At 43.1% G+C, this 17619-nt stretch overlaps 1 protein-coding gene and 1 long non-coding RNA gene across 7 annotated transcripts in view; one reads left to right on the forward strand and one right to left on the reverse strand.

Moving 5' to 3' along the window:
* The window catches only part of FBXW11 (F-box and WD repeat domain containing 11), a 131621-nt gene extending 125544 nt beyond the window's left edge, over nucleotides 1–6077 (reverse strand). The window contains exon 1 of one of the 6 annotated variants that reach the window (XM_027520518.1): nucleotides 5860–6052. In XM_027520518.1, the coding sequence (XP_027376319.1) occupies nucleotides 5860–5904 (45 nt within the window). In that variant the 5' untranslated portion in view covers nucleotides 5905–6052. Of the gene's footprint in view, nucleotides 1–5859 lie in introns of all 6 variants that reach the window. The other 5 variants (XM_027520521.1, XM_027520517.1, XM_027520522.1 and 2 more) reach the window with 5 other exon arrangements.
* An 80-nt stretch (nucleotides 6078–6157) lies between these two features.
* Nucleotides 6158–15615, forward strand: LOC113879218. Its single transcript, XR_003507239.1, has 3 exons — nucleotides 6158–6512; nucleotides 12750–12870; nucleotides 15576–15615. It is a non-coding gene; the product is annotated as an uncharacterized LOC113879218 (long non-coding RNA).
* The last annotated feature ends 2004 nt before the right edge of the window (nucleotides 15616–17619 follow it).

Raw genomic sequence — 17619 nt, forward strand, 5'->3', positions numbered from 1 at the left:
GGTAGTTCTTAGTAATTGAAAGAGTATTTCCCAGATTTCCAAGGCAGTATTGACTCTGTATGATTTCATCATTTTCCCCAAAGAAGCCTCATTAAATGCATGGCTAAAAGCAACTGAATTTTAGGCCTCTGCAAAGCTTCACAATTAAGTACATGCACACATCAGGGACAAAAACTAAAACTTTTCTCACACCATCTGTCTTGACTGTACTTGACAAAATACGGTCCCTGTACTTGCAGGGAGAGTTAGCTTGGCAGACAGTTGCTGAGAGACAAGTCTTTGCAAGGTCCTTTCACATACATCTCTCATAATCCTCCCAACACTGAAGCGATACCTGCATTTTTTTTAATTTTTACACACAGTGAAATCTTACCAGAGAAAGGTTAACTTTCTTCAGGTCACACAGCCAGCAAGTGAGAGTTATGATACAAACTCAGGTGTTTCACCCTAGAGCCCATGCCCTTTATGTTAAATCATGTGTCTCTAAGGTCACAGGTCCTTAGAACTTATCACCATTTGGCAAGTTCACATCAACAGATATAAAAGGAATTTGGTTTCCTCAATATTCTGCTATCACCCACGCTCTGGGATGTATATAATTCAATTTGTATATGTTTAAGAGTCTGTAAATAATGGTTAAAATGTCCATGAACAGAAGTTTGTGCAACACATACCACCCTTCTTTTCCCTTTAGCAGTCTTTCTCCCCTATCTATCCCCACTTGTCTTAAGAATTATCAAACAGAAATGCTAAAAAGGCTTCATAGCATGAAAAAAAAATCTAACATTAATTTAAATCAATATCTATTGCACACCCAAGCGCTAAACATAGTGAAGGATTCAAAGGACAATCAGCTTTAGACATGATCAAACTTCCATGATACACAGGAAGGTCTGGTAAGTCCCATATGCATTAGGAACAAGTCATTATGAGAATTAGTGATATAGGTGAGAATTTCCAGAAAAGAAGATGGCTAAGATACAGGCAGACAGCAATAACCCAAGTAAGCAACCAACAGGAAAGCTCAACTCAACATTTACTGAACACCTTCTACAAGAAGGCGCTGTTGAGGAGTTTATCATTTAACAGGGGACACAAACAGGAAACTCTAATACAAGCGCAGAAGATGCCAAGTGCCACAGGATAAATCCAAAGTGCCAGCACTCATTCATTTAACGATGATTATCATGTAGGCATTGCTATCGATACAAAAACAAAATTATATCTGCCACCATAATATAAATTGACATCTAGAAGAGGTATCTAAGTTGTGTTCTGAGAGGAGAGAAGAGGACGTTATCAACATGGGTGAAAGAGAGGATTGCTGAGATCTCACCTAAATCAATTTGGCTGGAGAGCTATTAGGTCCTTCCCATTAATATCAGTAGCCTGAGACACGGGCTTAGGTCAGTTCATATCAGTGCTGACAAAGGAAATCTGAAGAACAATGGTCCTCCACACTTTGGCTGGAATATAGAATAAGTGAGGAATGTGAGAAGAAAAAGCTGGAAGGGAGGCAGGAATCTGAATAGTGAGGACTTCAAATGCTTTCTTTCCCTTTAACTGTAAATATCACCAGGTGGAAGCCAAGATCCCAGGCTCCTCACAGCGCAGGAAAGTCTGTTTCTAAAATTCATAGGAACAAACATAACTACTCAGAGGAATACACGTGCTGTTCTGTAAACCTATGAAATGGGCTAGCAATCCTCCTGTGCTACAGAGCTCTCTCGGTTTCCAGGAGACAGCAGTCAGGGGCCAAGAGTGCCAAGACGTGCGAGCAGGATCAGGTTTATCCTTATCAAATCTGAAAGGACATCTAACCTACTCCAAAATCAGGACTAAAAATTGATAATATTTGAGCCACAAGCCTCTTGAGGCCAGTCAGTGAGGTCTATAAATAGCATGTGATTTATTTCATTTGGACCCTACTTAAGCCTTTGTCTATTTAATCTGCATTTGGTAAAGCAGCACACGGCTAGAGGCAATGAGGATAAGTGATGGTGACAAAGACCCAATTTTTTAAAGGCGCCACTAAACAATCCCACTATTTCACTTAGAAAGCCAAAGACTAGAAGGGGGCAGGGGGAGAGATGTAAAAAGAACAAAAGATAATTACTTCCAATAATGTCATTTAGTTTCTTTCATCTCTTTGGTCTTGTGGCCTGTCTGTACTTCAACAGCTCTAAAAATAGATTTGATATTATAAGTTCTTAATGAGATCCAATGTATTTTACCCATGTTACTACATTCAACAAGTAATATAGCCATTCAGAGGTAACCAGAAGGGAAATGATTCACTTAAGGTCACTTAGCCAAGAAGTGAACCAAGCAGCTAACAACAGAGGATAAACTGCCCATTACTTGAGTAAAGGGGGTAAAGGGTACTCTCACACCCACAGAGGAGGCAGGATTACCCTTCCCAAACCTTTAACATTAACTTTTGCTATTTTCTAACAGGCAGGCCTAATGATCATTTCTTCCAATTAGCAGGTCTGAGAATGCTTTCTAGTAATAAGGGCCTGAGCACAACTTATACTTCTAATTCAAGCATTAAATATCATGTGATACATAATGCAGCTTTCATTCTTCCCAGTGAAGTCCACCACACTAGACAAAGCCTGGTGAACTTCTGTGTATTTCCAAATGGTTTACTCCTTGTCTAGCTCAGTAATATTAAGGCTAATTAAAACCAAAGTTGGTGACGGAGAGAGAAGCCCGGAGTGCTGCAGTCCATGGTGTTGCAAAGAGTCGGACATGACTGAGCAACTGAACTGAAAACCAGAGTCAGAAGCTTAAGAAGCAGTCCCACAAACTAGGTATGTATTGGGCCAATATAAGGCCATGAAAGTCATCTGATGGTTAAATTATTCACCATCAGGAATTATAAATTCAGTTGTCTCAATCAAGAGTTTACAGTCTATATTAAAGACTGAATCCTACCTACGAGGTAGGTCAGCTGGAGAGGCACTTTTTGTGAACCTGGTCACAGGCAGGCGTAGGAGTAACAACGGGGGTTATATTTTGAATATTTAATTATTCTATCACCAGTTTTATTTCCTAGGAAACTCAAAAAGTGCAAGAAAAAAAGGAAGGAGGAATGAAAATCAAAGAAAGTAGAGGGATGAAGATTAAGAAATTGGTGAAACCCTGTTTCCTTTCTTTGATAGAGCACACTCTGGAATACCAATTTAAAGTTACCCTGTTAACCATTAAGTACCGAACTGGTACAGGCAGCACAATCACAAATATTTGAGTACTGAAGCTGACTCATAAAAATCTAAAAATATTTCATGCTTTAGGCTTTCAAAATACCGTCAGTTTAACCCCTTCCACTCCTTTCATCATGTTATTTTGAAACCAGTGTAAAAAGTGTTTTTAATCTAGTTCTGGAAACTGTAATTAAAATGCAGTGAATACAGAAAGCCACGTGCAATTAGATTTTAAGGCATTATCATTCCTACTCCTGATCCTGGATTTATTAAATCAGTTGTTAAGTATCTGTGCTATCTATAACACTAAAATAAATACATATATGTTTACGAAACAGATGCGTAAGAGTCTTAACTGGTAGCCCTTTGAGGGAATATCACAATCCGTATATGAAAAGCCACTTTTAAAACTGATCCAGATGATTACCTGATTAAGTCTTCTCTGTTAAATTTTCTAAGAATTCCACTTAATAATGTCCCTGAAAAGTCTGAAATATCTTTTCAGATCAGACAAGTACAATCATGTAAAATCAAAACACACAGAAAGCCAGTTATATTTAGGAAGAATTTTTTTTTTCCATATCCATTCAAAGACATTAAATGGATTACACTGTACTTTAATTCTTTTGAAAAAAACATTCTACTTATTTTATTTTAGGCTGCACTGTGCAGCTTGTGGATTCTTAGTTTCCTGACCAGGGATAGAACCAGGGCCCTCCGCAGTGAGTTCTACCCACTGGACCACCAGGGAAGTCCCTAGTTATTTTTTAAATGAATGAAAATGGAAGGAGAATTTAACAGCCAATTTCAAAGAGATACCAAGTTACAATTTTTTGCTATGTCCTACTTCTCCTGTTGTAAGTACAGGTATTGTACATATGTAAGAATATGTACTATGTACTATATGTGTAATTCCATTAGGATATTTTACCAAAATAATCCCTACAAAATCTGCAGAATATCAAAAGCTTGATTACAAAAGTTTGATAAGTTGTACTGACAAGTTACCTAATAAGTGAAAATCAAATAAAAACTCGTATCAGTATCCCTTAGAAAGCAACCACACGTGTGCTCGTGTGCACACACACACACACACACACACAAATCAGAAACTACCAGAGCTTTTTTTTGCCCTCTAATTTCCAAGACTGCTGGAGAAGTGCAGTGAATTATGCAAAGGACAGCAAATATTAAGCTGCCTCTGTATTTACGCTACTGTACTTCCATTTTTAAAACATGCATATCAACTCCCCAGACACCATCATCCACAGAAACCATGCAGCTATCCAGCAGACTTTCAGTGTCACCATTTATTATTTATAGCATTAAATGGGGGAAGTAGCTCTGATGTCACCGACCCTACCCAGTGGAATCACTGACTCAATAAACATTTTCACACTGGAGAAAATCTGGCTAGGAAAACATTTTGCTGTGTTAAGTAGATTCTTTCATCTTTCTTCTCAACCCTAGGGTAGAAGAGCTTACTGTTTGGAGAGATACAAAGGCACTGTCAAGGTTTCCACAGGAAGAAAACCTGGGCATGTTCATTTGCTGAGGCAAAGACTTCCCCCTCCCAACTCTCCAGAGCCCAGTTTGATTTCCCTAATGTTCAAACTGGCAGTAACAGCTGCCATATTCTACTTTTTGCGCCAAATCATCCACCAAGTAGCAAATTTTTCGTTTCCACTAGCCACTCTCTCGTGGTCCTGTTTCTAAAAACCCATTCTGGATCCAAGTCCTAAGGCGGAAGGGGGCTGGGGTGTTGGTGGGTTCAGGGAGTCTGGCCTGGCTACCAAAGGTTTCTAAACAGAAGAGAGATCGCTTCCCCTGGGCCGTAGGCTCCCCCTCTCCTTTTTTTTCTAGAAGAAAGAACTGGCGGCAGTGATGAGGACAGCCCCTCCCCCCTCCTCCCCAATTTCCCAAAGCAGCTGAGGAAAACGTGAAGTTACAGTTTCTCTTTCCAGGGAGATGGAATCCAGAGTACCTAGGGCCTTGCTCTGCAAACATCTCTTTCGGCCGAGTAGGAAACCCTTTGTCCGAGAAGCCGGACACCACAGGGGGCCGGGAAAGAGGCCCCTTTTCGGTCACAGCCTCCAACCCCAGAGCTCTCCACCTCCTCCCCTATAGGGCCGATGCCGGCACCAATACAGCCCTAGGTCGAGACGAGGGTGCTGAGACCCCTTCCGGGATGCGGAGGCCACGGCCCTGTCGATCTACTCTGTACCCTCTCCCATCACCATCTCACTCGGCCTGAGTGGGGCTGGCAAGAGCGATGCAGGCCTGGGCTGGAGAAACAGGGAAGAATAAAAAAACACCTTCTAAAGGGGGAACGGGATGCTAGAGTGAGTGTGAGCTAAGGCCACAGCCTGAGCGAGCGAGGGTCGTTCGAGGGACGGGCCCGGAGATAGAAGGGAGGGAGGGTGGGAGGAAAACCGAGTGGCATGGAGGGGGCCGGGCCAGGTCCGGCCTGCGAGCTCGAGGGATCCGGAGGAACCGCGCCGGGCCAGAGGCCAGGCAAGGCGGGGGGCCCAGGTCCGGGCCGAGGCAGCAGGGAAGGGCCAAGGCTGGCCTCGCGCCGGACGTTGAGGTGGGCAGGCCCGCCCGGGGCCGGTAGGACGGAAGAACGGACGGTCCAGCGGGCCGCACTCACCATGAGCTCGATGGTCTTGTCCTCAATCACCGAGTCGGGCTCCATGGCGGCCCCGGCGGCCCCGCCTCGCTCTCCCCGCGCAGCAGCGAACGGCCCGGGCGGAGGAGGCGACGGCGGAGGCGGCAGAGGCGGAGGCGGCTCTCGCACCCACTCTCGCTGCCAGCCCGCCCGGGCCGCCGGCAGCTCCGCCCTCCCCTTCGGCGAACGCAGTACGCAGAGCGAGGACTACAGCTCCCGGCAGGCGCCGCGGGCCCCGCAGAGCGTTGTGGGGACCAGAGTCCGACAGCAGGCCACTCTCTCCCAGCTGCTCGAAGCGGAATTCGGAGCGGAGAGCAGCATTGGACTGTGAATGCGAGACTTGCAAACCTGAAGACTTAAGGGCTCTCTCAAAGTAGGGCCTGGGCAGCGCCCCAACTACATGTCCCAGAAAGCCCTGCTCTCGGGTTCTCCTTCCGGCTACCTTCCCCCGACTTCCTGGCAGCCCGAGGCTACCCGGACCGGCACCGAAACTCCGAGGCAACTCTTCACTTGTCAGAGATACTGCGACCGATTTCCGCACATGCGCGTTCGATGTCTGCAGCGCCCACTCGACGCTGAAGTAGCGGCGCTGCTGATCCGCTAGCGTTTAGGATAGGGTGAGGTGTGGGCGACAGGTGGGTTCGACGTGCGACAAGGAGGGGGTGGTCGTGGGGCTCAGGCGTGGGAGAGCGGCCAACGAACGGGAGGATCTCAGGCAGACGGGTAGGCTGTGACAGTAGAGGCGTCCTAGAAGTGAGTGTTAGGAAAGTTAGTAGGGGAAGAGAAGGTTTATGGTCTATATGCACCACGTACCGGGAGGAACTGAGAAATGAAAGGGAATCTGTGTATATTGAGCCCCTTTAATTCATTTGTTCAGAAAATACGTTTTTAAACTTCCAGCCTCTGCTGGGTACCAGTGTGGGCACTGGAAATTCAACTCTGAACCTTACAGACAAGGCCTCTCTGCTCAAGGAGCTTAATTCCAGTGAGGGGAAGACAGGCATTAATCGCAGGAGTGACAGGTGCTAAGAAGGAATACAGCTGGAGACGCCTTCCAGTGAATTCTGCCTTCAGCTCTGTGTGAACTTTGTCAAGTCTGTCAGTACCTCTAACCAAAGGGGAGCGAGGGCACACCGATAGCTGAGCAAGTTGAGTTTACTACTGGGTGCAGGAAGGGAGGACACATACCGTGAAGAACTGTAGAACATCTCAGAAGGAGTTGTCAGGTGGTTTGGAAGAGGGTTTAAGGAAGTGGGGCTTTATTCTGGATAAGATGCTGTCAGGAAGTGGGGAAATTCTCTGGGTATCCCAATAAACCTTACCTAGAAAGAAGGAATGCTAGAATGAGTCTAAAACTCTAATTGGTAGAGAAGCAGGAGTCCCTCATTAGCCAGGTTGGGGGATGTTTGGTCATTTTTTATGGTTTGGACAATGTATATGTTTTATCTGTATTCAAATGTAATTAAGGAGTGGTATTGCTTTTGTATTGATCTGTCATGGTCACAGAATGGCTTTGTCTAACGTTAATTGTTCTGTGAAATTATATTTAACAGAGGAACACAAAGCCTAGCTAAGACGGCCACATTTATCATCTAATTGCATCACTACCCGTCCAATTGTATCAGGCTGGCTTCCAAATGTCAGCCTTTCTCAAGTGTTTTGCATTCTCTGCACCTGTAAAGTGAAGGAACTAGATGACCTAGAAATCGTTCCATTTCCAAGGATTAAGTTATTAGAGTAATTTATATGCAGGCAGGACACAGTGTAAAGTTCTGTGCAGGTAGATTTTGAGTTTCATAGTCCTTATCTGCTGCTTTCCACTGAAGGAACTGAAAGAGCACAGAATTAGAAAGTTATTGCTGCTAACTTGGTGTCTTATTTTCACCATACCCTTTGCCTCTCTGAGCCTTGAGACGTTCATTAGTAGAATAAAGGGGTTAAAATAAATGACCTCTGTTTCAGTTACATATTGCATCTTACAAACCACCTCCAAGACATAGTATTTTTTTTTAACTTTACAATATTGTATTGGTTTTGCCATATATCAAAATGAATCCGCCACAGGTATACGTGTGTTCCCCATCCTGAACCCTCCTCCCTCCTCCCTCCCCATACCATCCCTCTGAGTTGTCCCTTTGCACCAGCCCCAAAGCATCCAGTATCGCGCATGGAACCTGGACTGGCGACTCGTTTCATATATGGTATTATACATATTTCAATGCCATTCTCCCAAATCATCCCACCCTCTCCCTTTCCCACAGAGTCCAAAAGACTGTTCTATACATCAGTGTCTCTTTTGCTGTCTCACACACAGGGTTATCGTTACCATCTTTCTAAAGTCCATATATATGCATTAGTATACTGTATTGGTGTTTTTCTTTCTGGCTTACTTCACTCTGTATAATAGGCTCCAGTTTCATCCACCTCATTAGAACTGATTCAAATGTATTCTTTTTAATGGCTGAGTAATACTCCATTGTGTATATGTACCACAGCTTTCTTATCCATTCATCTGCTGATGGACATCTAGGTTGCTTCCATAAGACATAGTAGTTTAAAATAACAGCGCTTTATTATTATTTACATTGTGTGGGTTAACTGGACTCAGCTGAGCCTACGTAGTTTAAGCTGCGGTTACTCATGGGAACGCAATCAGCTGAGAGCTCATCAAAACAGTTTCTCATCCTCCAGGGCCTCTCTTTACCAGCTTCTTACCATTCAGGCTTTTGTATGGTGACTAGCTTCCAAGAGGACAAGCCCCAGTGAGCAAATGCTTACCAAGATTTGGTTGCCCACATTCCATTGGCTAAGACCAGCCAGATGGCCAAGCCCAGAGTCAGCGTGGAAAGGGCCTATACAAGGTTGTGAATTCAGAGGCATGGTTCACTGGGGCCCACTAATGTAACAGCCAATCAAGACCTTTAAAATATCAGCACTTGCCACAGGAGCTAGCAAAGGGCTAGGGTCGGAATCACAAACTAAATATGAACCCCCATTATATATGTGTGTCCTGCACTTTTTTATTGTTTCAAGTTAACAGTTCCACATTTTCAAATCTGAATTTCTAACTTGTCTTGAAAAATTAGATTATCTGGTTGTATTGGATCTGCATGGCAGCAATATGCAGGGGTTAAATAGAATTGGGGCTTCCTAGGAAGGAAAGTTGGAAAAGGCAATGGCAACCCACTCCAGTACTCTTGGCTGGAAAATCCCATGGACGGAGGGGCCTGGTGGGCTGCAGTCCATGCAGTCGCTAGGAGTCCCACACGATTGAGCGACTTCACTTTCACTTTTCACTTTCATGCATTGGAGAAGGAAATGGCAACCCACTCCAGTGTTCTTGCCTGGAGAATCCCAGGGACGGGGGAGCCTGGTGGGCTGCCATCTATGGGGTTGCACAGAGTCAGACACGACTAAAGCAACTTAGCAGCAACAGCAGGAAGGAAAATTATGACCAACCTAGATAGCATATTAAAAAGCAGAGACATTACTTTGCCAACAAAGGTCCATCTAGTCAAGGCTATGGTTTTTCCAGTAGTCATGTATGGTTGTGAGAGTTGGATTGTGAAGAAAGCTGAGCGCCGAAGAATTGATGCTTTTGAACTGTGGTGTTGGAGAAGACTCTTGAGAGTCCCTTGGACTGAAGGAGATCCAACCAGTCCAACCTAAAGGAGATCAGTCCTGGGTGTTCACTGGAAGGAATGATGCTGAAGCTGAAACTCCAATACTTTGCTACCTCATGCAAAGAGTTGACCCATTGGAAAAGACCCTGATGCTGGGAAGGATTGGGGACAGGAGGAGAAGGGGACGACAGAGGATGAGATGGCTGGATGGCATCACTGACTTGATGGTCATGAGTTTGGGTAAACTCCAGGAGTTGGTGATGGACAGGGAGGCCTGGCATGCTACGATTCATGGGGTCACAGAGAGTCGGACATGACTGAGCAACTAAACTGAACTGAGGTGGCTCTAGTGGTAAACAGCCTTCTTGCCAATGCAGGGGACCTACAAGATGCAGTTTCCATCCCTGGGTCGGGAAGATCCCCTGGGAAATGGCAACCGACTCCAATATTCTTGCCTGGGAAATCCTATGGACAGAGGAGCTTGGCAGGCTATAGTCCATAGGGTTGCAAAGAGTCAGACACGACTGAAGCAACTTAGCACACTTGCACGTGAATAGCAATTACCTTCTTTATGTAAAGCATGAACTCTATAGATTGCCAGTGTTACCACTGCTCCCTGTTGCCTTATTTCTGCATGCTTTACTTGTTTAAGTTGTACACTTAACCCGTATAGATATTTGAGTTTGAAACCCTGGGCGTTGGAACTGTAATGGAGATAACTCAAGGTTTCTATCCTTTTATGAAAACCATATCCCACCTTAAGAGGAAAAAAATACTAATATTATTGGGTCAGATTCTAGGAGCTCAGTGAGATGAAAAAGTTGTGTATATGATAGAAATCATTCCCAAGCTATATAAGAGGCAAGCTGAGCCAAGACCTATCACTGTGCTCTTTCCTCAAACAAGAACTCAGGTACTTACATATTTTTTTATTTCTTCAGGCTTGATGGCAACTGGCAAGTAGATTTGTCATAGACAATGGCAGAAGACCTTGGGGTTTATATGACATGCCAAAAACAAACTGATACAGGTCCATGATCCCTCAGCCAAAACCTTGAGGTCCAGATATGCTTCAATATTCAGAATTGTTCAGATTCTACAAAGGCAGTGTGATGTACATACTGTATATATAACATGATACTCCCAAGGGGTCTCGGACAGCATTTCATAATCAAATACATGCATTTTTCTGTAGCAGAACCTGTAAGTGCCTATTAGCAATTTATAGCCTCTCAGTTCCAAATCCACCCTTCCTTTCCATGATTTGAAATACTGGAGTGGGACCTTGTAAATATTTGCCAGCTGACAGTGCTTAACTTTGTCAATAGAGAGCCCTAGAGGGAAACAGCCAAATGAAGGGTCTTCTCTTCCCTGTTCCAGAATAGTCTTTTCCTTCTTGCCTTTGTGGCACAGCAGCAAATGTGGCACAGAACCCACGCAGAACCCACGCACACGCGTGTGGTGGGAACATCCAGAGAATGCTTGCAGTGAGTTCAGGGGCACCTTAGCAGGCACTTTCCTACTTACCAGCCCCAACCTGTAGCACCTCAGCAAACTTCACCATCCAGCGGGCCATAACTGTCCTCTCTCTAGTAAGGTTTGAATCTCATCCGAGCAGTGGGGGTGGGAGGATTCTTCCAAGTCTCTTCCTTCCCTTGAGTACTCTGCCTCAGTCTCAAAGGTAGTGGCTTCTCCCTGTAACTGCTACTTCTGTATTTTTCGGAGTTGTCTTTACTCCAATACCCTGTTACTAGTTAATTATTTTTTACATTAAATTTACCCAAAAGAGAGTATGGCAGATGTGAGGGTGTGTGATTTCCAAGACTAGGTCATGAGAGTTGTGGGTTCTTCCTTGCTCCCTCTATCTTGGATTACTCACTGTGGAGGAAGCAAGCTGCCGTGTCATGATGACACTTAAGCAGCCTTCCGTAACATCCGTGTGGTAAGGAACTGAGGCCACCTGCCAACAGCCAGCTCTACCTTTCCAGACCTGTGAGTAAGCCGTCTTGGAAGCTGTCTCCTCCCACCCCATTGGTCCTTTAGATGACTAGTCCCATTCGAAACTTGACCTCGTGAGAGACCCTGAGCCAAGACCCACCCATCCAAGCCATTCCTCAACTTCTGCCCCGCAGAGGCTGTGTGAGATAATAAATGTTTCTTATTTTAAGCTGCTAAATTTTTAGATAATTTGATATGCAGCAACAGAAAGCTGAGAGTTACCCACCCCCCCAAAAAGAGTTGGTTCAAATACTGAACTTGGTGAGTTCTCTTGTAATCAAGGCACCATAAACCCTTGGTAGGGCTTTGTGTCTTGCCTTTTCTTATGAATACTTCTGAAGGTAAAGAGTCGTACTTTAAAATGGTATATTTTGATCTGTGCTGACTTTTCTGAATTCAAATACATTGTACAGGATAGTACAGTGAAATTTTGACTTAACTCATTCCCAACTAATGTAAAGAACAAAATTTTCTTGAAGAAGAATCTTGTGAAACCAAAGGAAAAAGAATGTTGGGAAGTATTGAAGATAGGAGCCCCTTATTTTATCCACATGACAAGGTTCTATGCCTTATCCATCTATGTATAGAATCTAGAAAAAAAGATAGTTGTTATGATATCCATGCTGCTGCTGCTAAGTCGCTTCAGATGTGTCTGACTCTGTGCGGCCCCATATGAGTACATTTATTTGAACAGGAAAGACAAAGCCATACTTTTTCTAACTTGGCTGGTTTGATAGCACCACTAATAGATGTTACTAATAGAGAGGTAAATCTTTAGTTCTGTGATTTTTAGGAAGATACATTTAAAGCACATAAGGAAAAACACTCCATCAATTAATTTACTGGCAAATGTATTGAAATTAACATTTGTATCTTCCCCACCAATTTTTTTAACTTATCAAGTTACATAAGACCTCCAAGTGAAAGGGTGAGAAAAGGTGTAGAGTGGAGTACACTGTGCCACCATGGCAAATTAACTGTGTGTCATTCAGAATTCAATCAGGGAAACAGAACCAGCAAGATGATTACTAAGGGGCTTTTTGTGCAAGATGGCCTCACATAATTGTCCAGTTTAGTTCAGCAATCTCTGTAAGGTTGCAGTTTTTGTGTTGATGCTGGATTTTCAAGTCTACAGGGCAGGCAGTCAAGACAAGAAGACAGATATAAGGTTGGGGAGAGCAGGCATGAAAAGTCAGACAAAAACCTGTGTCAGTTCTCACTGCCCTGACCTTGGTGGTATATGTCTTGCAGAGCCTGCAGCCCTTTGTCAGGGAACTGAACACACACATCTGCCCAGGAATTGGAGAAACTGGAGGAGTCTCTAGAGGAAGGTGGAGTGATTACAGACCCAGCTATTCCTCACATGAAGGAGGTAAGTGAGCAAGCAGATCAGTGACAGTGTATGTGGGCTACAAAATGACTACAGTTTCACTTCCACCTTCCAAATCCTGGCATCTGGTGGCTCACCCTGATCAGAACCATATAGGAACAGAATTTGGAGAAATGTAGTTTAGCTTAGTCAAACTGAGATGTTACTCAGCTTCCGCATCCTGGAAACATAGTGGCATCATATATATGTCTTGTTCATACAAGGTCTAATGGAGTCAGCTAGCCTTGCATCCTATATTACTGTACGCCATCTAGAATCCATGGTCTCTGGTATTGCTAGGATAGAGGAAAAGCTCACTGGTTTATTCAGAAGCACATTATTCCTGCTCACTATTCATTAGTACCTAATCATGTGGCCCTAAGAAGCGGCAAAGGAAGCTGAATTTGATGAACACAAAGGAATTTTGGTAGAGGATCTGTGCTATACCAGCAAAATTAACATTCATTTCATAAATCTTGGTTAAGATTTTTTAGTACATTTCCCAGAAATTGAGAAAAGGAGTTCAGTATACAAAAAAATGAGTGAATATACAAAAAAATCATTTTACTAGTCAGGTGGTTTCCAATACTTTGCTATCAAAAAATTGGAGGATTGAATTGAGTTTTAATGATAATTTAAGATAATTTTCCTAACAGACCACTATGTAGTATTTGACATGACAACTTGGAAATAATCTTTAAAGTTGCATGCTATTTCTGTGAGAAATGTTCATTCTTCTATGAACAAGTTTTCTTAGTACTAACATCGGTAAAAATAAAATCTAAAAATGTATTTATATTTGACACTGAACCCTGTCTCATTCTAACAACAAGTAATATTCATACTTGGATATGCAAGTTGAGTTCAGTCGCCCAGTCATGTCCAACTCTTTGCGACCCCATGAACTGCAGCACGCCAGGCCTCCCTGTCCAACACCAACTCCCGGAGTCCACCCAAACCCATGTCCATTTGAGTCAGTGATGCCATCCAACTGTCTCATCCTCTGTCATCCCCTTTTCCTCCTGCCCTCAATCTTTCCCAGCATCAGGGTCTTTTCCAATGAGTCAGCTCTTCGCATCAGGTGGCAAAAGTATTGGAGTTTCAGCTTCATCATCATTCCTTCCAATGAACACCCAGGTCTGATCTCCTTTAGGATGGACTGGTTGGATCTCCTTTCAGGCCAAGGGACTCTCAAGAGTCTTCTCCAACACCACAGTTCAAAACCATCGATTCTTCTGTGCTCAGCTTTCTTTATAGTCCAACTCTCACATCCATACAAGACTACTGGAAAAACCATACCCTTGACTAGACCTTTGGCGGCAAAGTAATGTCTCTGCTTTTTAATATGCTGTCTATGTTGGTCATAACTTTCCTTCCACGGAGCAAGCATCTTTTAATTTCATGGCTGCAGTCGCCATCTGCAGTGATTTTGGAGCCCAGAAAAATAAAGTCAGCCGCTGTTTCCACTGTTTCACGATTTATTTACCATGAAGTGATGGGACCAGATGCCATGATTTTAGTTTTCTGAATGTTGAGCTTTAAGCCAACTTTTTCACTCTCCTCTTTCACTTTCATCAAGAGGCTCTTTAGTTCTTCACTTTCTGCCGTAAGGGTGGTGTCATCTGCATATCTGAGGTTCTTCATATTTCTCCCAGCAATCTCAATTGTGTTCATCCAGCCCAGCATTTCTCATGATGTACTCTGCATATGAGTTAAATAAGTAGGGTGACAATATACAGCCTTGATGTACTCCTTTTCCTATTTGGAACCAGTCTGTTGTCACATGTCCAGTTCTAACTGTTGCTTCCTGACCTGCATACAGATTTCTCAAGAGGCAGGTCAGATAGTCTGGTATTCCCATCTCTTTCAGAATTTTCCACAGTTTATTGTGATCCACACAGTCAAAGGCTTTGGCATAGTCAATAAAGCAGAAATAGATGTTTTTCTGGAACTCTCTTGCTTTTTCCATTATCTAGCGGATGTTGGCAATTTGATCTCTGGTTCCTCTGCCTTTTCTAAAACCAGCTTGAACATCTGAAAGTTCATGGGTAACATATTGCTGAAGCCTGGCTTGGAGAATTTTGAGCATTACTTTGCTAGCATGTGAGATAAGTGCAATTGTGCAGTAGTTTGAGCATTCTTTGGCATTGCCTTTCTTTGGGATTGGAATGAAAACTGCCCTTTTCCAGTCCTGTGGCCACTGCTAAGTTTTCCAAATTTGCTGGCATATTGGGAGCAGCACTTTCACAGCATCATCTTTCAGGATTTGAAATAGCTCTACTGGAATTCCATTACCTCCACTAGCTTTGTTCGTAGTGATGCTTCCTAAGGCCCACTTGACTTCACATTCCAGGATGTCTGGCTCTAGGTGAGTGATCACACCATCATGATTATCTGGGTTGTGAAGATCTTTTTGGTACAATTCTTCTGTGTATTCTTGCCACCTCTTCTTAATATCTTCTGCTTCTGTTAGGTCCATACCATTTCTGTCTTTTATTCAGCCCATCTTTGCATGAAATGTTCCCTTGGTATCTCTAAGTTTCTTGAAGAGATCTCTAGTCTTTCCCATTCTATTGTTTTCCTCTATTTCTTTGCGTTGATTGCTGAGGAAGGCTTTCTTATCTCTCCTTGCTATTCTTTGGAACTCTGCATTCAATGGATGTATCTTTCCTTTTCTCCTTTGCTTTTCACTTCCCTTCTTTTCACAGCTATTTGTAAGGCCTCCTCAGACAGCCATTTTGCAGCGCAGGCGGCTGCGACGGTGCACAAGTGCGGCCAGGAGGAGCTACCCCATGTCTGAGGTAAGGAGCAGCAGCTGCGCTTTGCTGGAGCAGCCGTGAAGAGAGACCCCACGTCCAAGGTAAGAGAAAACCAAGTGAGATGGTAGGCACTGAGGGAGGACATCAGAGGGCAGACAGACCGAAACCACAATCACAGACAATAAGCCAAGCTGATCACATGGACCACAGCCCTGTCTAACTCAGTTGAAACCAAGCCATGCTGTGTGGAGCCACCTAAGACAGACCAGTCATGGTGGAGAGGTCTGACAGAATGTGGTCCACTGGAGAAGGGAATGGCAAACCACTTCAGTATTCTTGCCTTGAGAACCCCATGAACAGTATGAAAAGGCAAAAAGATAGGACACTGAAAGATGAACTCCCCAGGTCAGTAGGTGCCCAATATGCTACTGGAGATCAGTGGAGAAATAACTCCTGAAAGAATGAAGGGATGGAGCCAAAGCAAAAACAATCCCCAGTTGTGGATGTGACTGGTGATAGGAGCAAGGTTTGATGCTGTAAAGAGCAATATTGCATAGGAACCTGGAATGTTAGGTCCATGAATCAAGGCAAATTGGAAGTGGTCAAACAGGAGATGGCAAGAGTGAACATCGACATTCTAGTAATCGGCAAACTAAGATGGACTGGAATGGGTGAATTTAACTCAGATGAGCATTATATCTACTATTGTGGGCAGGAATCCCTTAGAAGAAATGGAGTAGCCATCATAGTCAACAAAAGGATCCGAAATGCAGTACTTGGATTTAATCTCAAAAACGACAGAATGATCTCTGTTCGTTTACAAGGCAAACCATTCAATATCACAGTAATCCAAGTCTATGCCCCAACCAATAACGCTGAAGAAGCTGAAGTGGAATAGTTCTATGAAGACCTACAAGGCCTTCTAGAACCAACACCCAAAAAAGATGTCCTTTTCATTATAGGGGACTGGAATGCAAAAGTAGGAAGTCAAGAAACACCTGGAGTAACAGGCAAATTGGCTTTGGGGTACAGGATGAAGCAGGACAAAGGCTAATAGGGTTCTGCCAAGAGAATGCACTGGTCATGGCAAACACCCTCTTCCAACAACACAAGAGAAGACTCTACACATGGACATCACCAGATGGTCAACACTGAAATCAGATTGATCATATTCTTTGCAGCCAAAGATGGAAAAGCTCTATACAGTCAGCAAAAACAAGACTGGGAGCTGACTGTGGCTCAGATCATGAACTCCTTATTGCCAAATTCAGACTGAAATTGAAGAAAGTGGAGAAAACCACTAGACCATTCAGGTATGACCTAAATCAAATCTTTTATGATTATACAGTGGAAGTGAGAAATAGATTTAAGGGACTAGATCTGATAGATAGAGTGCCTGATGAACGATGGACGGAAGTTTGTGACATTGTACAGGAGACAGGAATCAAGACCATCCCCAAGAAAAAGAAATGCAAAAAAAAAAAAGGTAAAATGGATATGCAAACTACTTTTTAAATTATTTGTTGATTTAAAAGATATAATTCTAATAAAATTCTGTTTATCTTTAATCATTATTAAACTTCGAATGTACTTATTGTTTAATCAATTGTATTTAATAATAATTATCATGTTATTTTAACCCAGAAAGGTTTTTTTCTACTAATAGGTTGACCCTGTGGCCACAGAAAATACAAATTACAGCATATAGAAGAGAAGTATGATAGGGTGATCAATAAAACACTTTTAAGCATTAGAATATGTTTGGGATAAAATTAGGATAAAATTATCTGGGGAAAATGGAATGGAAATACGAGTTCAGGGAGGAAAAGAAAAGAATATTAAATTTCCTCCTATTGGAAAAGAGCTTATTCGTGTGTATTTTTAAAGGTTGATGGTATAAAATTCTCATTTAAATTTCATTGAGAAGAGTATTGAAACAATTTTTCACTATCAACACACTGAAAATTCTTTTCATCTGTTTATGTTGAAAATT

Source organism: Bos indicus x Bos taurus, chromosome 20, assembly GCF_003369695.1.
Source record: "Bos indicus x Bos taurus breed Angus x Brahman F1 hybrid chromosome 20, Bos_hybrid_MaternalHap_v2.0, whole genome shotgun sequence".
Taxonomy (NCBI): Eukaryota; Metazoa; Chordata; class Mammalia; order Artiodactyla; family Bovidae; genus Bos; species Bos indicus x Bos taurus.